Genomic DNA, 22,737 nt, shown 5'->3' with positions numbered 1-22,737 from the left:
AGTGAACCATTGTCATGTTCAATGATCTTGGAAAAATAAGGGTTGTTGACTGCAAAATTAGGTTACTATATACTTTAAATGTCCCATAAGGCAGAGCACATGTTTGATGGGATGAGCACTTTCGGAAGTGTGGGTAGCTCAACTGTGTTGCTCGGCCGCGTGCCGTGACCAGAAGCAGCCTGGGAGAAAGGCGGGTGGCCAGTTTGGCGATATGAGGATTAGGAGAATTAAAGGGTGGCTAGGCTTGGGCACAGGGGCCTTTAAACTACTGTCTGAGAATTTCTGGGAAAACCTTCACATCTTCATTTAAACAATTCTATGCCGATGGGATGCAGGGCCTTTTGGGTGGTCCGGTGGGAATGACTAGGACCAGAGCCACTGCCTCCGGGAAGCCTGGCTCTGAACTGAAGTGCTCAGAACTCCCCCCAGACACTCTGTGCCTGTGCTCACCTCTTCGGCTTTCCTGATGAGTGCCGAACTCCTCGTCCTTCTCAGTACCGGCCCATGCCCAGCGAGGAACACAGAGGAAGAATCAGACTCTATCTCCAAGGAGTTTCCAGTTTTGTTGGGAAACCAGCGTAGCCCACAAACATTACACATTCAGCTATGGGGAAATGGAGCATCGCAGAAACTTGGAAAAAGAGATTTCTGTGGCCTGGGACAGCCTGGGCAGGTCAGAGGGGAGCAGGTGGGTGGGTGTTCAGCTGTACTCCCCAAGGCAAACAGCAGCTGGCTGAGCAGACATTTGGCAAAAGGAGATTCCAGGTGAAGAAAAACGCCCCGTGAGCATGACTGGCGCGGAGGCCAAGGGCCGAGGGCTTGCTGAGCGGAGGCCGGCCTGCGGGGCTGGGGGCCTGGAGAAGTCATCCGACCACAAGAGCCCTCGGAATCGGGCAGAGGAATCTCTTCAAGCAGGAGAAAACACCACAGCAGTGGTATTTAAGGAAGAGTAGTTAGAGATGAGAAGCAGGGACACCAGCTAGGAAGAGGCCATTTCCTCCAAACTCGGGGTGACGGGGATTCAGAGATGACAGCCAGGAGGGTGGACAGGACGAACAGAACTGAAGAGGAGGGAGAAATCACACGACTCGGTGATGAGATGCTATCAGGCGTGACGGAGGAGGCAGAGGCCAAGGCAACAGCAGGCATAGGCTTCCTCTCAATCCTGCCGCACGGTTAGGGATGTCCTCCCGGAAGGGCTATCTCCACACCTTTGGCCTCTTGGTTCTCGCTGGTCTTAGGTCAGCTGGGCTGCTGTAACACAACTCCACAACCTGGGTGGCCCCCACACAGGCATCTACCTCTCTCGCTTCTGGAGGCTGAGAAGTCCAAGGCCAGGGAGCCAACCGTGTTAGGATCTGGCGGCCTTCCTACGAATTTTGGGGAGACACCAACATCCAGCCCATAATACCACTTCACTTTTTTTTTTTTTTTTTTTGAGAGAGAGAGAGAGAGAGTGCAAGCAGGGGTGGGAGGGGCAGAAGGAGAGAGAGAAACCTAAGCAGACTCCACACTCAGCTTGGAGCCCAGTGCAGGGCTCGATCTCAGCACCCTGAGATCATGACCTGAGCTGAAATCAAGAGTCAGATGCCTCACCGACCGAGCCCCTCAGGCACCCCGGGACTACACCTCACTCTGAATGATGACCATTTCTGCATTCTAGATCATTTTCATCCACATTCTGCTTGAGTCCCTGGGCCTTTTCATTTGCAAGCCCAGCCCTAGGAGCTGCTAAGATGAAGCAGGTCAGGACAGGAGGCACATTAGCCACTGAGGCCCAGTGGCCGGAGACAGTGGAGTTCTCTCTCTTTAGCGGACTCAGGACCCAGTGGCCCTAGGCCCCAGGCAATGGTGGTTTGCTTCATTAACCCCATTGGTTTGCATGAATGGCCTTTCCCCTCTGCCTTCTGCCCCAGGCCGCTGCTAGAATTAGAGCTTGAGGCCAATGAAACCAGGCCCAAGACTGCTTTGGTGGAAAGGAAACTTTCTCTCTCCTGTGGATTTGAACCTGGGAACAAAGGCTGGGGAAGTGCTAGCAGCTACCTTGCAACCACGAGGGGGACAGCCTGCAGACAATGGAGCCGGCAATGCGGACACAGAGCTAAAAATGGAGAGAGAATTGGCTTTTGGTCACATAATTCGAGTAATTGGATTAAGCCTCCTTTGAAGCCAATACCACTTCTCAGTTATAGGAAACAAAGCATTCTTACTGTTTCAACCCGTGTGAGTTTCGACCAGCTATTTCTAGTGGATTGCTTGACAGGGGCTGAGATTCTCTGACAAGACTCTTGACTTGGCACCAACAAGCTGACCCAACCCATCAGCAGCAACAATGGCGTGAGGAAGGCCACTATTTAAAAGTCACCACACTGACCGGCCTGGATCCTTGGGCACTGGACCTCTGCCCCAAGACCCACACCACCTTCTGCATCTCCAACTACCTTGCCCCTTGCCCACCACCCCCGCACCGTTACCTGTGTTCCAACTCTGCTTACCCAAAGCAAAATTACCCAATTTTGATAGGGTCAACTACACATTCATGCTATTTAACCTCAGTGGACCTTCTCCATTGGTGGCAAACCTTTGGCTGGCCTCTGTTGTACACTGGGTGGTGGGCCTTTTCCACATGGCTTCTAGCTCACGAGAGACCCACACGCCCAGCAGCCAATACTGCTGACGATCTGCCCACGACTGGCCTTGCTGTAATTCAAGCCCTGAGGGCACCTGTGCTCAGTCAGGCTGTGGGTCCCACCTGGGGAGCAGCATGGAGAATAACTATTCAGAGAAAAGGGGTTCGGTTATTTGCTGTGGATCTCGATTGATGCAGACCCTCAAAGCAATAATTTCAGAGAACAAGGTCGAAGTCGATAAAATAAGTAGACGTGATTAAGGGCAAAGTTGCTTTAAAGCCAGTGCCGCCCAATCTCCTGAAAATGGAACCAAACTGCCTCCGAGAGAAATTGCTTTTGTCTTCACTAAGAAGCACTAATAACCAGTAATGGGAGGCTCGATCGGTAATTAAAGAGAAAGGACACTTCGCTTCTGAGCTTTCCGAAGCAAGGCAATATTCTTTCCACATGACGAGAGTCTGGCAAGACGTAGGCAAGGTACTCGGGTTTCTTTGTACTGTTCCCCCCCTTTATTTCAGATTTTATATGAATGAAACACGATGAGTAATTCCTTCTCTTTGGGTCTTCCAGGATATTATTTAAACACTGGCATCTGGTCTCAGGGAAATTTAATGCTAAGTCAGAGAGGAGTATTTGAAAAAGACCTGACATCTGGTTTTGTACTACCCATCCCTGGAAGTACACAGCGAGAGCTGAAGAAATGACTGCATTGCCGGCTCTCGGGTCCTGGTGCTGGTGCGGCTGGTGCGTTTGCTGTAACGCATACCACAGCGTTCCCTTTTATAAAGTGAGGGATTAGTGCCACCTTCTTTGTAGCAATGTCGTGACCTCTATAATGCTTCTTAAACTGAGGACAATGATGGACCCACCAAGCCTCAACACATGATTTAAATCTGATCTGACAGTACTTAAACCCAGAAGTCCAGAAGGCGAATGGTTGAACAAGCTTGGGAAAATGTCCAGGGAACCAAATGTAGAAGCCCAAGGACTTACGGAGAGTAATCACAACTTCAGGGCAATGGGGTAAGGCAATAAAAGCATATTTTCCGAGTTGGCATCCGTTATAGGATTGACTTAAACTGTGGTCCCACTCTGATGTACTAGAAAGAAAGAAAAAAAAAAGCCAACCAGACAATACCAACAAAAAATCCCAAACAAACCCCCAAACTCTAGAATCCTATATTCTTTTCTCTTAACACCTCTATAATTTATTATATCACAGATACGCATTTTAAAAACATTCCGACTTTTATGCAAAAATACAAGGCCCATTGAAAGGAGTCCAAGAGAGACTCGCACTTAGCAATGGGAATTAGGGTGAGAATTAATTCCAGGAACAAGTGTACTTCGTATTTCATACATTCGGGCAGACAAAAGTGGAAAGCACTAAGGCCAGCTTGTCTTACTTGTACACCGAGAGTAAACTTCACTTCTGCGTCAACCACAAAGAACGAAACACACAACAATGCAGACATCGAAGAATCCGTCCGGCCTGGTGGTCGGTCAGTCCAGCATCTGCCACCACCCGGAAGTCTTGGCACAGCAGCCACCCCACCCTTCAGGGTGGGGCCCGAAGCCCAGCACCCCATCCTTAGGTCAGTCACCACATTTCAACACAAAGAGACCTTATTACCCCGGTGACTTGAGTTTTAGTAGATTCGTTTTCCTAAATCTGACCCCCAACCTGGAAAATCCCGTGTGGTTAAGGCCTAAAGGTCTACATCAGTCTTAACCAGGCGGACAGAGAAAGTTCTAAAACCAGCTGCCTGCACGTGGCTTTCGGGGAGCAACGTTCCTGGGATTACAGAAGCTGGACCGGAATCACAGTGCTCGCCCACAGCAACGCAGAGTTAAACCCGCGCCCCCCGGTCGCAGGTGGAAGCAGAAGGGTTTCCTTTCCTCTCCCCGCCTCCCCCCCTCTTTTTAAAAAGATTTTATTTATTTATTAGAGAGAGAGCGCAGGGGCGGAGAGAGAAGCAAACGCCCTGCCGAGCTGAGAGCCCCATGTAGGGCTCGATCCCAGGATGCTGGGATCATGACCTGAGCTGAAGGCAGCCGCACAACCGATGGAGCCCCCCAGGCACCTCTTTCCTCTCATTTTGCTAAAATTTGAGTGGTCTGTCTTCTCTCAGTGCAGCGCTACTGATTCACAGAAAGAGTTCATACCATCCTTTAGGCCAAAACAGGTTTGCAAAGGCTCTTTTTCTTTTTTCTTCTTTTTCTTCTTCTTCTTTTTTTTTTTTTGTTAAGTTTTTATTTCAATTCCAGTTAGTTAACATACAGGGCAGTATTAGCACCCGGAGTACAATACAGTGATTCAACACATGCGTACAACAGCCGGCGCTCAGCCCAGCAAGGGCGCCCCTCACTACCCCATCACCAGACAGGCTCTGCCTGAGTCCTGGGCCAACACCATGCGAAACTAGCCCTCTGTCCGCACACAGAATCTTGTCCTCCTCCCCCATCCTGTTCTGGTGCCCAACATTTTCACATTTTCTCACCACTTTCTCCTTGCCAAATGTCTTTTGGTAAGAGTGGTGATGGGTGACTGTTTTGAGGGATATCTTGCTCTAGTATGTCCTTAATTGAAAAATAAAATCTGGTCTCTGCTACTTGAAATTGTGGCCCCATAATTTCAGTTTCCAACAAGTCAGGAGAGGAAACATTTTTTGGGAAAGGGGCAGCTGGCCCTTCCCCGTCTTCACTGAAATCATACCACTAGCTTGACTGCTCTGTATTAAGACAAACTCTATTTGTACTGCCTATGACTAATGATTCAGTTTTCGTCCCTTCTGAAGATGACTGAGCCCCAATTGTTAGATGGACTATAAAACCGAGACTTAACAGCAAGGAGTTTTTATTCTAAAGACGCTGGCTTTAGACCCAAGGGTCTGATATGCCAGACTAAGGTGCCTGTGTCCCCACATGGATAGATATGCAGGACTTGAGTTGGACAAAGAGGTGCACCTACAACTAGAAATTCGGAAATCACTGTAATAAATGAGTGCTGGAGCCCCTGGGGATAGATGATCTCACCAGGGAAGACAGAATGTATAGCGCTGAGAAGTCAGAAAGAAAAACCAGAAAGCAGAGGTTACCTACAAAAAGGGCAACCATCAAAGACCAGAAGTCGTTAGAGGTCTAAAAAGGGGCAGAAAAATCAAGAATACGCTGGGTCAACAGGACAATACAGGTTAACTTCAAGAATCTCTTCCATGAGAAGAGGTCTCTTCCAAGAGCTTCTTCCAGGAAAGCTCCTCTCACTCATCATACATTCCAGGCTGATGGTGCCTGGCCCATAGTAGGTGCTCAATAAATATTTGCTGAGTGAATAGGCTTCATCTCCTGTTTAAAAAAGCCTGTTTCTCCCATCAGTGAGGCATCTCTTCTTTGAGGTTTATTGATGCTTAGAAGAGGGTCTGAAACTCTTGTGTTCTATCATTTTTAAAATATGCTCTAACTATACCCTGATACAGCACCACAGATCCCACATCTAGGTTCGCCTAATAAGCAAGTCAACTCACTATTTGGGTCCTGATGCTGTGTACTGTTACAGCTCAGCTGGAATTTTAAAAACTCATAATTTAAATTCTCAGTTAACTTTCTATTTCCTGGCAACATCTTTGTACACACAAATGCAGACCCTTTCATCATTGTCTGTCACCTTTTTAAAAACCAAATACCAAAAAGTGCCAACTTTACAACACATGATGCAAACTTCAGGCTTCCCCCTCATCTTGCTTTTGCCCAGACTTAGCTGCTCCTAAATGTCACAGCTCACAAAGGAGTAGGACGGGCAGCAGTGAACTAACATAATTTTTACATATGCAAACTTCATTAAAAAGGTCAACATAGGCATAAGCCAGAATTTAGCAGTTTTAAGGATTAATGAAAACTAGGTTGACACTACTTCAAAATCATAAATCAGAGAGTCAGCCAGCTCAGTCCAAAAACGTATGGAATGTGTTATTCAGATATTCACAGATCAAGCGGCTGCATACCAACTCTGTGCCAAGCGCCGGGGGGGATGCTGTGGTTGAGGGGCAGGTACCCAGATTAAGCCCGATGTAAATGACTGGGGAGTTAACTCACGTTACTGTCCTTGAAAGAATAACTTACTATTATGAAGAAGTAAAGAAAATATTAGATCAGATATATTAACATCTAGAAAGACATGTCTTCTACTACTGTTTCTAAACGGAAACACATTTCTCAGATGTCCGTTGAGGTTGTTTGGCTGCGGGGGGAGGAGGAAAACAAATGGTACGCGGCTGGTTGCGAAGGGCAGTACTGTAAGCAGGTGGCAAATAGGAAAACAGGAGTCAATGAGCCGGGAATCTGAAGGTCAGACCACAGGGTGACTTCACAGAAACCCGCCCCTGACAGCGAAAGGGCTGAAGGGATCCAGAAGGGGGAGTTGGGAGGGAGCGTGTATATGCAGTAAGGGGAGATGTACCCTCTGACCCCATTAGGGGGATTCTACACCTTAGAGATGAGGGTCTTGTGTGGTGTGTCAGAGACCCCACTGGTGTAATAAGAGTGGGCTGAGAAGTCACTGGTGGCGGATGGCGGCACAGGTCAGCAGGAGGGCTCTGAGGCTCTCTGTGTATCGGTCTAATTGCTGCGGGTTCCCTGTACAACTGGAGATAAACTCTGTCTTCTCTGTGCTGAAGCTGACTAGGAGGCAGATGTCTCTTACACACACACGTGCACAGAAACATGATCTAGGTAGATGTATATATATACACACGAGTGTGTGTGTGTGTGTGTGTGTGTGTGTGTATTCCTACTCTAATATATACTGATACTCTAATATATACTAATATATACTCTAATATATACTCTAATATATACTTGGCTCTTAAAGGAACCTGGTGGTAAGACAAAACATGGACATAACTAATCATAATGAAGGTGGTATGTCTCAACCCCACAGAGTATCACAGAAACCCTCAGAAACCAAAACACTTGCAGAATGCAAGAAGCATTCTTGTTAAAAACACGTAAAAGACAGGGATGCATTCTGACAGGGCTGCTCCTCGACACTGAACTTGAGGCCTCCCCTGGGGCAATAACAAAATCAAATACAGATGAAAGATGGAAAGGAAGACACAGCATTATCTGTTAAGGAACAATGTAATTGTCTCCTTAGATAAATGGAAGAAATTAACTGAAAACGTACTTAAGTTTTCTTAAAGAAATCACTGGAAGATTCAATAGAATTAAGGTTGAGAAGAGTTCTGGTTGGCTGGGTAGAGACAACCCAAACATATGAAGCACTTTCCTCAACATAAGTCATGACTTTTTAGAGACTATATGGGGAAAACCCACCAAGGGGGGACAATGCCATAATATACCTGGGAGTAAATTTAGATGAACATCCGTAAAAAGATACATTCCAAGTGTGCTGAAAGACACAAAAGACAGAATGAAATGTGAAGAGATGTGACATTTCTGAAGAGGTGAACTCAGTATCACAAAGACATTCACTCTGTCCAGAGTAACTCATAACCTCAGTGCAGTTCCAACCAACCAATCCGAGATTTTACAAAACAGAGGTTGGCAAGATTATTCTGAGATTCACATGAAAGTGTAAATGCTTGAGAATGACTCAGGCAATTCCAAAAAGAGATTGCGAGGGGAATCTTTCCCTAGAGCTCAAAGGTACTACCTACTGGTGCTTTTCTAAAGATGTTACTTGTAATAACCGATAATAATGGATGATTCTTACATTGATTTTACAAGGTGGTACTATTATTAACGCATTTTCAAGACAAAAAAAAAAAAAAAAAGCAAGGTAACTTGCTTGAAGTCCCAGGGCAAGTAAGTCGAAGTGGCAGGGTTGGATTTGAATCCGGGCACTGTAGTCCCAGACTTCATTTTCTTTTCCTTTCTTTTCTTTTCTTTTTTTAAAGATTTTATTTATTTATTTGACAGAGATCACAAGTAGGCAGAGAGGCAGGCAGAGAGAGAGGAGGAAGCAGGCTCCCCACTGAGCAGAGAGCCCAATGCGGGGCTCGATCCCAGGACCCTGAGATCATGACCTGAGCTGAAGGCAGAAGCTATAACCCACTGAGCCACCCAGGCGCCCCCCAGACTTCATGTTCTTAAACACCATAAAAATGACGAGTGGATGGATGACTAGGAAAGAATACAAAGGCCCGGGCAGATTCGTGCATATATGGAAAATCTGATTCTTGACCAAGGTAGCATTTCAAATAAGCGGGGGAGGGATATCTCCGTCAGTAAAGGCTATCAATAACTGGCTATCTATTTGGAAATAAAATATAAAAACATAAGGTACGATCCCGGCATTAGCTTTCTACTGTTGTTCTAACAAATTACCATAAATTTAGCAGCTTGAAAGATGCAAATCCCTTATGTCCCAATTTTATCAGGTCATAAGTCTGAAGAGACCCAGCTGCTTCTTCTGTTCTGGTATCGCAAGGCCAAAATCACGGTGTTGGCTAGCCTAGACTCTCATCTGGAAGCTCTGGGGGAGCATTTGTTTCTGAGCTCAGGTTTGGGGCCTAATTCAGGTCCTTGCAGCTGTAAGGGCTGATGTCCCATTGCTTTGCTGGTGGTCAGCTGAGAGCCTCTCCCAGCCCCCGAAGGCCACCTTATATTGCCCCCTCCGATTTCAATCAGCACCGGTGTACTGGATCGTTCTCACACTACAATTCTCCCTGACCTTCCCTTCTGTCACATCTCCAGCCGGAGAAAGTTCTCTGCCCTTAAGTGGTCATGGGTTTAGATTAGGCCTACCCCCTTATTTTGAAGTCAGTGATTAGTAACTTTATCTACATTTACTAAGAAGATGTAGTTTATAATCTTAGGGTAGGGAAGACCTTCCTAGGCAAACTTAGAAACCATAAAGAAGAAATGAAAAATAATATTCTCAAATAATTAAAATATTGAGTATAAAATGATAGGAGAAGCAACTGAAAGGATCTGCAAACTTATCATACCACTAAGATACAAAATATGTAAGAAAATTAATTTCTTCAGGTCCAATTAATAAAACAAACTGATAGAACAAATTAGCAATGAGTGTGATGAAGAAACTCACAGAAATGCAAGTTTTCCTGGATTTCCACTTCTAGTAATGGACACTTTACATAATTCTCTTCAAAGTCTGGTTCAGAGTATTAGGGAACTAACAAGGAAGGGAAGAATTGTAGGACCAAGATCCTGGAAATGATAGATATTAAGAGAGCTTGTACATCTGGCATTTGGGACATTTTTATGTAGTGCCTTTGCCAACTCTAGAATGGTTGGTAAGAGTCTCAGAAGCTGAACAGATCTTTTAACAGCTTCACAAAAAAAAAGCCCCAGAGACACAAGCTGCAGCCCAGGTCTCACTAAACAGGAGTGCCTGGTAAAATCTCATGCTTTGGGTGGATTTCACACCCTATGAGAAGGAGTGAATTGGAAATAGACCAGCCCTCTCTAAAACTAGCTTCAAATCATCTCAATCTCTGAAAATGGATTAAGGTTATTCAGGACAGCAAGTGCCGCCACCTGCCTACCGAGAAGCAAATGTAAATTCTCTCTGGAGGAAAATCTCATCATTCTAGGTAGGCCTCAAATTATTTCTATGAAGTTCTCTATAAAATATCTGGCATTCAATCAAAAATAGTCAGGCTCACAAGAAAGCAAGACAATATGACCCAAAGCCAAGAGAAACAAGGGCAATAAAATAAATTCCATGTGAATTCCACATAATGATGATCAGACTTTGACTTTAAAAGAACTGAGATAAATATGTTCAACAAAATAAGAAAAAACAGTTGTGAAACTTCAGCACAGGACAGAAAACTAAAAAGAAACTAAGTAGAAATTCTAGCTCTGGAAAATACAATAACCAAAATTAAGAATGGATTCTCAAAATTAAGAATGGGTTTAACAGCAGATTAAACACAGTTAAGGAAAGAAACTAGAAGTTGGATTAAAAAAATACTCAGAATAAATACAGAAATAGGGAACAAAGTTAGAAGGTCTAACATACATAAAATTATAGTCTCAAAAAGAGGAGAGAGAGTCAGGCAGACATTAAAATAGAAAATAGAAAATCTGGGCGCCTGGGTGGCTCAGTTGGTTAGACACTGCCTTTGGCTCAGGTCATGATTCCAGAATCATGGGATTGAGTCCCACATTCGGCTCCCAGCTCTGTGGGGAGTCTGCTTCTTCCTCTGACCTTCTCCCCTCTCATGCACTCTCTTACTCTCTCTAATAAATAAATAAATAAAACCTTAAAAAAAAAAAAAAAAGAAAATCTGATACTATAACCACTAAAGAAAGTATATATACGATTAACTGAAAATGTTCCAACAAAGAAAACTCTAAGTCCCAATGGCTTCATCTACCATTTTAAAGACGAAATAATTTCAGTTTTAGACAAACTCTTTCAGGAAACAGATAAAGAAAGGACACTCCAAATTGTTTTATGAGGACAGCAAACTTGGATACCAAAATCTAGTAAGAACATTATAATAAAAGAAAAGTAAAGGCTAATCTCATTCATAGATTTTCACAGATGTGACAATCCTAAACAAAATATTGGCAAACAAAATCCAGCAAAAGATAGAAAGGGGTAAGTCATCATGATCCAAAAGGGCTTATTCTAGAAACTCAACACTGATGATTCAATATTAGAAAACTAATCTATGAAGTTCACTGCATAAGCAGAATGAAGGGCAAAATTCATATGACTACCTCAAAGAATGGAGAAAAGGTCATTTAAGAAGTACCTATTTAGGCCCCCTTCTACACGATCACGCTGAGCTAGTACCCACACCTGGAATCGGGTCGCAACCCCAGCCGCGCCTGCCGCCTGCCACTGCCTCTGGACCATGGACCCCCGCAAAGTGAGCGAGCTTCGGGCTTTCGTGAAAATGTGTAAGCAGGATCCGAGCGTTCTGTACACCGAGGAAATGCGTTTCGTGCGGGAGTGGGTGGAGAGCATGGGGGGTAAAATACCACCCGCCACTCATAAAACTAAATCAGAAGACAGTATCAAGGAAGAAAAACCAGATAGTAAGAAGACGGAGGAAAACATAAAGACAGATGAACCATCAAGTGAGGAGAGTGATCTAGAAATTGACAATGAAGGTGTGATTGAACCAGATACTGATGCCCCTCAAGAAATGGGAGATGAAAATGCAGAGATAACCGAGGAAATGATGGATCAGGCAAATGATAAAAAAGTGGCTGCCATTGATGCCCTAAATGATGGTGAACTACAGAAAGCCATTGACTTGTTCACAGATGCCATCAAACTAAATCCTCGCTTGGTCATTCTGTATGCCAAGAGAGCCAGTGTCTTCATCAAATTACAGAAGCCAAATGCTGCCATTCGAGACTGTGACAGAGCTATTGAAATAAATCCTGATTCAGCTCAGCCTTATAAGTGGCGCGGGAAAGCACATAGACTTCTGGGCCATTGGGAAGAAGCAGCACATGATCTTGCCCTTGCTTGCAAGCTGTATTATGATGAAGATGCTAGTGCGATGCTGAAAGAAGTTCAACCGAGGGCCCAGAAAATTGCTGAACATCGGAGAAAATACGAGCGAAAACGTGAAGAGCAAGAGATCAAAGAAAGAATAGAAAGGGTTAAGAAGGCTCGGGAAGAACACGAGAGAGCCCAGAGGGAGGAAGAAGCCAGGCGTCAATCAGGAGCTCAGTATGGCTCTTTCCCAGGTGGCTTTCCTGGGGGAATGCCTGGTAATTTTCCTGGAGGAATGCCTGGAATGGCAGGGGGGATACCTGGAATGGCAGGAATGCCTGGGCTCAATGAAATTCTTAGTGATCCGGAAGTTCTTGCAGCCATGCAGGATCCAGAAGTTATGGTGGCCTTCCAGGATGTGGCCCAGAACCCAGCGAATATGTCAAAATATCAGAGCAACCCAAAGGTTATGAATCTCATCAGTAAATTGTCAGCCAAATTTGGAGGTCAAGCATAATGCCCTTCTGACAAATAAAGCCCTTGCTAAAGGAAAAAAAAAAAAAGAAAAGAAGTACCTATTTAAATTTTAAAGTGAAAAAAAAATATTTGTATGAGTAGAAAGAAACTTTCTTAAAATGATAAAGGGAAACTACAAAAAAGTCAGCTTTATTTCTATATGCCAGGAACCAATGGTGAGAAAATAAAACTTTAAAAGTAATACCATTTCAGACAGCATCATAATATGTAAAATAAATAGGAATAAATTTAACATAAGATGTGTAAGATGTCTTTACATAAAACAATAAAAAAATTACAGAATGCTTAAATAAAGCAGAGGAATATACTATGTTCATGGACTGGGAGACATTAGAAATTGACAAGTCGAGTCTAAAATTTATATAGAAATGCAAAAGGCTATGAAGAATCTATCACTAAAATGTAAGCCTCACAAGAGCAAGGATTTTTCCTTGCTCGTTGATGTCTATCAAGGCCAATAAAGGACCTGATACAGAGTAAGTACTCAGGAGGTCTTTATTGTATTGTATTGAAATGTTGAAATGTTGAATGTACCACTTAGGAGTTTAGAGAGTTCACCCTGGGTTGTCATTTAGTTACCATGGCACGTTCTGATTTACCCTCTCAGTTACCTTCCTCTGTTTACCAACTCAGGCAAAACCTCAAAATCTTCTGAGCCAAATGAAGCATGTGGAATCATTTGGTCGAGGTTTCCAATTTTTCCCCATTCTTTCTGCATGGGCATTCATTCAAAAAACATCTTAAAGCAGAAGGGCAGAAAAACAAGATAAATTGTTGTTCTGGTTCTATAGTGGGGGGCCAGGCCTGAGGCGCTGCCTGTCAGATCCTTTCTGCTGCTGCTGAAAGAACCAAGTGTACGTAAGCATGACGTCTGGGCCCTTTCTTCTCTACCATGCCTTGCTACCCATCTGAGCCGGGAAGAGCCCCCCACCTAAGTCTGTCCTGGCTAACACAGGCCAAACCCTCCCCTACTCCTTAATTAAAATTGGAAAAATCTCCTATCAGAGGGCTTTCTACTCCTACTTCTTGCCACTTCTCAGTAAACCTGAGTGTAAATCTTACATACAAAACCAAAAATGGATCTTTAAATGATGATTTCCTTTATTATGATAACAGAAGCTCCCAGCGGACAAGATTTCCACATCAACTCTATACGCTTATTAGGCTGTCTGCTTCAAAACAGGTGTCAAGTTTCATACAATTTTAATTATGCCAATGACACTCTATTCTTCACTAGTTCTAATTTCTCCATGTGATTCAAGAAGTCATTCTTTGCACTTGAACATTTTATGACAATATTTTTTTCAGTTGGAACTGTCCTCGAATTCTGTATAGAAATCCAAAAGGTTACCTTCATGTAAAGTATGTTCAAAGGGCCTTTTAAATTTCTGATTTTTCCTTTGTGTAAAAATATCACCTTTCTTTCCTTATTTCTCGTTTAAACTGATACACATCTGAGGCCTCTAAAATACCTGGGCTCTGTCATTTATTTGACAATAAACAATTTCAATCGCTTCTACCTCAAAATAGCCCCTTTCAACAGGAAGGAGATCTTTTCTGGCTGGACGAGAGCAGAACAGGAATTTCTAAGTAAATGTTAGCTCAGAATATGTGGTAAGTTTTCTGAGCGTGACAGGCACAGAAAGTAGTCATCAAATGTTTCTCCCTGCCGCCGTGCTGACTCACGCTCATGCTCTTTTACCATCTCTGTGTTTCTCTCTTCTTTGACTTCCTCTTTCTAGCTGTTCGCTCAGTTCCATGAAATCAGGGCTTAGCAGCTGCCAGAAAACTCAGCCTTGAGAGGACACTGCTCAGGGGTATATCCTCCTTTCTCTCTTCCTGGGAGACTGTATTCCATTACCCAGGTTAATGCCTGTCATCATGCTCCTTGTCCCCCAATTTAAAAAGGTGGCATAGAAGAAAAGTCGGTTTTGAGCTTTTATTCTTGGGTTTTAAATGCCTCCACAATCGACTGATTTGGAGTAAATCATTTTTGGAATTAAAAAAAAACCCACTAAAATTCCAGCCAAAAGTACCTTAAAAAATATATATATATCAAACCACAAGAAGTAAGAATGTATTATGACATTACTTCATTACGGGAGTGCAAGATGAGACCCAGGCCCAGGGAGACACAGCGAGGCTTTGAAGCCAGCAGCTCGAGATCAGAGCCCCGTCCGTGCAGTCCGTTTGTGACTCTCACCCCTGTCCCCACCGTCCCCCAGAGTTCGCTGCACGGACAAAGAGCCACTCCAACAATGTAGAGAATGCTTTATGGAAAAACACTTGCAATGATGCAGTGGGTTCTTTGCTGACACTTGGATTTACACAGGATTAAAAACACACCTCATCTCCCCCTCTCCCACAACCAGCCCAGTGAAGTTAAAAACAAAGGGAATCTCAAGAAAGCCAAGATGAAATGCAGAGCACATTCATCCCAGAAGAGCTGCCTTAAGTTCTCCTCTAACAACAGCATTGTGATAATCGGGCACAGTCTATAGTAGAGGTTTTGTGTACAAGTGTTGACTTGCTTTGCCCTGAAAATCTGCTAGAATTCTACGAGAACTGATTTATAAGGAAAATTTTGAGGCGATGTATATGTTAACGAAAATACTCATGTCCCTGACACTGTGCTTCAAGTGTTTTTCAGAAAATAGAGACAAGTATTCAAATAAACGCTCATTGAGAATAAGATGTGGCCAAAATTAAATGTGGTTCGGTCCCTCATAACAACACAAATTTTAGAATGATGCATCATACCAGCTGTCTGGGAACAAATGTATTTTGTTGGCATGGGAACAAAAGAATTAGTCTGAATTTTGTAAATAAACTGTGGTTATTAAAATTACTCGAAACAAGCCAGAATAATAACCATTAAACATGAAAAGTCAATAAAAGTCTTTGAATTTTATTTCTGTTGCAATTATTATTCCTGTTTTCATAATGTGCTTTGGGATAAAACATAGTTTTGAGCTGTTAGTACTTTTAAATAGATTCCACTGCAGATGAGTTAGCCAACAGCAGCTACGGCTGTGAAGTTTTAAAATCCATTATGGAAAACAGAAATTAAAGGCTTGGAAATCTGCAAAAGACCAATTCTTCCTCTTAACAATTGTCACGATTATTGCCTCATTGATTTTCTGTCTACGCAGCGTCTTCCTCTGTAGGGCTGCCCGTGTCTCTACGAATTTGTTAGTTACTCCGGATGACTGAGGTGGTTTAAAGGCAAAGAGTGCTACCCAATGGAAACTTTAAAGATATTGATGTTGCTTCCCCCAAAGATCCATGCTACTCCCCCATAGATCACTGGGCTTTGTGGGAGGCAAATTAAGTCTTTGGGAATACAAATCGTGAGCATCGTAAGTGTGGACCAGGGAGAAGCAGCTAAGACTCTGCCAGAGATGGGTAACGGGACCCCAAAGCCACCGATACTAAAGGGATCCAATTTTATTCTTAAACCCAGGAACCTGGGAAGGAAGCTGCCAAATGCTAAGTTTATCTGCAGAGAAAATAAAGGGCTTGGCTCGTGTTTATCCCTCCTGCTTTGTTTTTCTGAGGGCATCTTGTGGCCCTGGTTTAGAGAGGAGCAGAAAGCTGGGCTGCATGGCATTCGAGACACCAAGGGTGTCACACTGCTGCCCAGAGAACAGCAGGCTGAGAGAAATAATGCAGAGAGCTCAGAGGCTCTCACCCCTCTGTGGAATTTTAAAAAGAAGACGGAAAAAAGGCGAACTCATGGACACAGAGTGGAAGGTTGTGATGCCGGAGGCCGGGGAGTGGGGGGCATGTGGAGATGTTGGGTAAAGGGTGAAGACTTGCAGTTGTTAAGCTACTTCTGGGATCTAGAGTAACACGAGGTGACGGTCGTTAATAAGGCTGCGTTGTCTCCTTGAAATTTGCCAAGAGTAGATCTTAAGCATTCTTGCCACAACACACACTGCAGTACGTAGGTGAGGTGATGGAAGTGTTAATTAACTTAATTGTGGCAATCATTTCACAACGTATATCATATCATCACATTGTCTTATGTTTGTTTTAAATATATACAATTTTATTTGTCAATTATACCTCAATAAATGTGGAAAAAAATGACTGAGAAAAAAAGAGGAAAGTGGGTAGTGGGTAGGGTGTTGGCATTCTGCTTTCTCTTGGCTTTCCCCAACCTACGAACCGTTCTGAGAGCCCCAGATAAGCCATGACATAAGACTGGAGAACGCGCAATGATCCCACTCGCCGCAGAGGACAATTATACAGGAATATAATATTTATTCTAAGCCTAGACAAGAATATGTTCAGAAAAAGTCTACTTCGCATATAGTTAGGGGGTGCAACGTAAATGATCTGTAGTTCAAAGTTCGGTGGCTTCTGGAATTCTTCATTCTCAGACTCCTTGTAGGAGACGGTGCTGTTACGCCCCCTCTTTCCTTCCCGTCTTCCTTCCAAGAATTCACCGGGTGCCACATGGGCCCAGCACAGGGCCGAATGCTGAGTTATAAGAAGGAATATGATAGAGTCTCAACTCAGGGGCCCATCCACCAAGAGCAAACATACACTAAGAGAGTGTGATGGGAAAACCTTTAACAGAGTTTCACAGAAAGTGTTCAAAGAGCACAGATGAAAGAGGGACATTGGAGTGGGCAGGAGAGTTTTGAGGATGAGATTCAGGACAGCAAGGACTTTACTGAGCAATTCAGTGTGACAACAAGCACCGGGAGGTGCCTTGAGTTGTTACATAGGGCCATCACCCTCAAGGAGCTGAAAGTCTAGCGGGGAACTCTTTCGCTTTTATGACATTAAATTCCTCCACCTCTGCTCTTCTCTCCTTGACCAGTCATCCTCTAAAACCCTCTTTGGATCCTCCGCTACCTTTTCTTGTCCACGCATCTGCCCGCGGGCCTCTCGTACCCTGCCTCTCTGTATCCCCCGCATCCTTTGGGCTTTGCTAGGTTCCCCCATCAAGAGGATCCAGACATGCCTCCATTCCTTCTTGAGTTCTAGTTCAGGCTTTCTATTACATATCTCCAAACAAATGTCCTGCAGGTAGCCTCTCGGACTCAACATCTTGTGGACAATACATTATTCGTCAGCCTATCAATTCAAAGACGTGGTATTATGCTTTTCTCTTGCCCTCTGAATCTTTGTGTTCTGTGAATTTCAAGTGAGTCTCCCCAGCGCCTCCTTTCTTTCTACTCCCTTTGACAAGATCGAGTTCGAGCGCTCCTGGTCTCCTGTGACTCATGAATTGTGACTTGTGAGAATTCCAGTGCTATACCCTCTGAGTTCATCCCTTTTCATCCCTTGTTCATCTCATCTTCTGCTGCCAGAATAATCTTTCTAAAGTATAAATGCAACCCTAGAGCACTACCCAGTTAAAGGGCAAAAACTCTCAATGGCGGACAACTGCTTTCTGACCAGTGAGTGATTTCCTTAGCACTCCAGGCCAGGTTGGCCACCAATGCTCCTAACACACTCTGCTCGGTAAAGAACAGGTAATAAACCAGGTTTGTTCTCTCTCTCTTTTTTTTTTTTTTTTGCGTGGATGAAATTAACGCAGCTAGCTCTCTGCTCTGATTCTCCTCTTTACTGATGCTATTCTCTGACCCGATATTAGTCACTATTCCCCAGGACTTTTGTGCCCGTTCTGCTTCACGGCTTCCCTCAGTCTGTTCCAGATGTCTTTCCTTCCTGCTAAGGCCTCGCTCACATGTCCCCTTGTACTTAACGAGCAACTACAATGACACACATTTCATCTGCATTGTGTTTTATGCTTTTTGAAGTATTTCTCACACATTATCTTGTTTTGATGCTCACATCAATCCTGTGGGAAAGTATGATTACCGACATTTTATGAACTTGGTATCCAGAAAGGTTACGTGACTTGCCCAAGAGCGCGCGACCAGTAGCGACAAGATCGTCTTGGAAGCTGCAGGGCTTCCCTGCTGGATCACACGCGTCCTTGACGCCTCTCCTCCTCCTCCTCCCTGTGTCTTGGTAGGGCTCTCTGGGACAACCTCTGTTCCCGCCTCAGACACAATCACGTGTGTTCACTAGATTCTCTCCTAAATTAACTGACGTGGCTAGTTCAATTAAATATAAAGTGAGCTGCTACAAAGCTGAGATTGAGATGTTAAGTGTGACTGGATTTTATATCCAGCATATATGTGCATGTATATTATATGTAATATATATTACACTATTGATTTAGTGTTTGCACGTTTTAGTAATTTTCCCATTTCTTGAGTATAGCTGACACACGACGTTCCATTAGTTTTAGGTGTACAAGATAGTGACTTGACAAATTTATACATTACGCTCCGCTCCCCACAAGCGCAGCTACCGTCTGTTACCATACTATGCCTCCAGAGTATCATTTACTATACGACTCAGGCTGTGCCTTTCATGCCCAGGACTTATTCATTCCATAACTGGAAGCTGGTATCTCCCCCCCACAACCCCTGCCCACACCCATTTTGCCCATCTGTCTCATGCCTCTCCCCTCCGGCAACCATCAGTTTGTTCTCTGTCATAGCTCTGATTCTGCTTTTTGTTTATTCATTTGTTTTTTTTTAGAACCCACATGAGTGAAATCATATGGTATTTGTCTTTCTCAGTCTTCCTTCACTCAGCATAACACGCTCTAGGTTCATCCGTTGTTGTTAAAGATGGCACGATCCTGTCACTTTTTATGGCTGTGTAATATTCTACTGTGTGTAATCATATATAGAGAGTATTTATTCCATTTTATATATCCTGTTTATATAAATTTCACTTATTTTCTAATTTCTCTCTCCTTTTCTCACACACACACACTCTCTCTCTCACACACATATATATATATGCCACATTTTCCTTATCTGTTCTACTGATGGACACTTAGGTTGCTCCCATATCTTGGCTGTTGTAAATAATGCTGGAATAAACATAGGGGGCATTTATCTTTCCAAATTGATATTTTGGTTTTCTTTAGGTAAATACCCAGAAGCAGAGTTACTGCATCCTATGGTAATTCTATTTTTTTATTTTTTGAGGAACCTCCACACTGTTCTCTGGAGTGGCCGCACCAGTTGGCATTCCCACCAACGGTGCACGAAGGTTCCTCTCTCCACATCCTCGCACACTTGTTATTTCTTGTCCTTTTGCTTCTAGCCATTCTGACAGGTGTGAGGTGATATCTCAGTGTGGTTTGATTTGCATGTCCCTGACAACGAGTGCTCTTGAGCATCTTTTCATGTGTCTGACGGCCATGTGGATGTCTTCTTCGGAGATATGTCTATTCAGGTCCTCTGCCCGATTTTTTAATCGGGTGGCTTGGGTTATTTTGGTGTTGAGTCGTGTAAGTTCTTCATATATTTTGGATGTCAGCCATTACATGATATATCACTTGCAAATAGCCTTTCCCATTTAGTAGGCTGCCTTTGCTCGATATTTTAAGACAATTTACGAGTTACTTCTGTCAGTATAGACCAGACCCTTCGGGCCTAGGCACACCAGATATGACAAGGAGCTAAACCAGCTGGCTGCCCCACAATGTTAGCCATCAAATCAGACAGGATCTCCAGGGGGAGTCCCAGGCAACACACTGAGGTAGGCACCCAGGCGTTCCAGCTGGCGGCAGCACTGCTCTCCCCCGCCCCGACCACTACTCAGCAAGGACCTGGTTCCCTTGAAGGCCGAAGGATTCTGAAACCACTGCTTGCCTGCAAGCTCCGAGCTCTGCCTGGGGAGGTGGACCCTACCCTTTTACCAGCTAGAGAGCTTTCCATCCCTTTCCCTTGGGGAAGATGGATGGCAGTACCAATGTGTGTGTTCTCTCTGCATCCTGTGAGCCCGGACCTCTATGCTAGTCGGAAGAAAAAGAACCTCCTTTAAATTCCATGCCTGGAGTCCCTTTTACACATATGTTCTCTGCTGTACTCGACTATAAGCTCCTTGAGGACAAGGACTATGACTTACTCATCTGTGTCTTCTCAGCACCTATCGCTGCCCAGCACAATACGCCTATCAAAAGAATGAAATGTGCAAAAAAAAAAAAAAAGGTATGACCCTGCGAGTGAAATGCACAGCATTATACTTTATTTACTGGATCTTGAAGGTATTATTTTTTTCTCACTAACTTATTTAAAATCATCTTCTGAGAAACTGCATGACCAATGTCATCAAAGCTATTCATACTTTTAAAACTTAAGGTACTCAGTTCAAAGGAGGGGTTTTGTCCTATGTATGTTATTATCTGACATTGTCTGGTGCCTTTATATAGTGTTAAAAATATCAAGTAAAATGTTAGACTGTTATTTTTCTTTCTCTCTTTTCTGTGACTTATTAGACCAAATTATCTTGGCCAGGGCTAGCAAATTACTTAGTCTCATTGCAAACAATGAAATCTTGTTTCCTCCCATGAATGAGATTCGGTTTTATACATATCTGAACCTAAGAGATACATGACATTTATTCATTTTACAGAGGGCTCAATATAATGGAAAGCAGTTGCCTGGGAGTGAGCTGCCCACCTAGTGCATGGGTAGGAGAAGTCCTACCCCAGGCCCACTGCTACCATGTTAGGGATTCACTTCCTTTTTGGATGACTTCATTTTCTTTTCTTTTTTTTTTTTTTAAGATTTTTTTTTTTTTTTAATTTGACAGACCGAGATCACAAGTAGGCAGAGATAGGCAGAGAGAGAAGGAAGCAGGCTCCCTACCGAGCAGAGAGCCCAATGCAGGGCTCGATCCCAGGACCCCAGGATCATGACCTGAGCTGAAGGCAGAGGCTTTAACCCACTGAGCCACCCAGGCGCCCCTCGGATGACTTCATTTTCCTTGTACAATGAGGAAGTTTATTCAGAGCTCTGAAAGCCCCCCCGCCTTGCTGCACCTATGGGATTCTTGCTCGATCTAATCTAGAATTTGAAATTATTAACTCCTGGTATGGAAAAAGATAAAGGTGATTTTAAAATTACTTTGTTATTTGTGGATTATAGGACATGTGCTTCTATAGGGCTGACTTAGAAACTGAGTATTTTTCTCATTTTATTCGTGTTATCACGAAAGTGCATTAGAGCAAATTAACCCTTTGGAACTACGGGTGAACAACACCTCTTTGGTGACTCCGCTGACTGAGGCCCCCGTGGTGAGGGGAGAGATGCCTGCGTGCAGGCAAGGGGCGGGCGGCAAGAATACCGCCCATCAAGACCTGATGAGAAGCAGCTTTTTGTTTTTAATTAAAAACATAACTTTTAAAATGCCTCATTCATTTTTTGTTTTTATAGACTCAAAACACGGGAATTTTTCTTAAATGAAAAACAGAAACGTTTTTTTTTTTTTTAAGCAAGCAAGTTAAAAAAGGAAGGCCAGGAAATTGTCCTTTGTAATTCTGCCAGTCTCAATTTTGATTCTTTGTGCAATGAGTATCAGGATAATACTATTTGGTCGAAAAGAAAGAGAAGAAAGTTCCAAGAAGCTGTTTTGATTATTTGATAGGCTGATGTCAGGCCGGCTACTGGTCCTGCAGTTGCTTTGACAGATGCAAAAGAAGAAAACCTGACACAATTTCAACATCTGAAGTATTCTTAGTAAGCTCATCTATAAGGAGACCCTACAGAATGTCCATGGTGATATCTGTAATTATTTTTGACTATTTCCATGAGTGTCACAAGTTGAAAGGAGGCCATAGGTCAAATTTAGATAAAACCGAAGTTAAATTAAGTGAATGATAGAGGAATAGGATTTATTACGTGCTCATTATTTGCTCTTCAGTTTTGTTGAAACAATTGGCATCGAATCCTAGCCACACCCTAGGATCTTGTGGAAAGAATTCAACGTTTTATGGTTGCAACGATTACGAAATACTCAGTTTTACCCATGGGTATTTCCTGACATTTCTTTGGTGAACTGTAGCCCTAACAGAAGATATCAGGAATTAGCGCAAGAAATAGTCTAAAAAGCCATTGTCACTACAGAGATGAAAGCAACTTTGATGATCAAAAAGAAGCAAAAAAAAAAAAAAAAGACAAAAAATGGCCCCTGAATCCTTCCCTATTGTTCATTTGGGATTTCTTAATTTCCCTACTCTCAATACATTACAGAATTTTCTGTGTGAAGTTTTGCCATGAATTGGAGTGACGTCAACAA

The 22,737-nt window shown here is 43.4% G+C and overlaps 2 protein-coding genes across 2 annotated transcripts in view; one reads left to right on the top strand and one right to left on the bottom strand.

The window, feature by feature from the left end:
- Positions 1–22,737, bottom strand: part of CEP112 (centrosomal protein 112) — a 406,137-nt gene that overhangs the window by 19,400 nt on the left and 364,000 nt on the right. The window lies entirely within an intron of this gene.
- Positions 11,394–12,624, top strand: LOC116577259 (hsc70-interacting protein-like). Its single transcript, XM_032320227.1, has one exon. It carries the CDS (start codon positions 11,483–11,485, stop codon positions 12,590–12,592), a length of 1,110 nt encoding a protein of 369 aa, XP_032176118.1. The 5' UTR covers positions 11,394–11,482; the 3' UTR covers positions 12,593–12,624.

The sequence above is a fragment of the Mustela erminea genome, chromosome 18 (genome assembly GCF_009829155.1).
Source record: "Mustela erminea isolate mMusErm1 chromosome 18, mMusErm1.Pri, whole genome shotgun sequence".
Lineage (NCBI taxonomy): Eukaryota > Metazoa > Chordata > Mammalia > Carnivora > Mustelidae > Mustela > Mustela erminea.
Note: the sequence above shows the minus strand (reverse complement) of the source record. Positions and strands in the feature narration are given on the sequence as shown.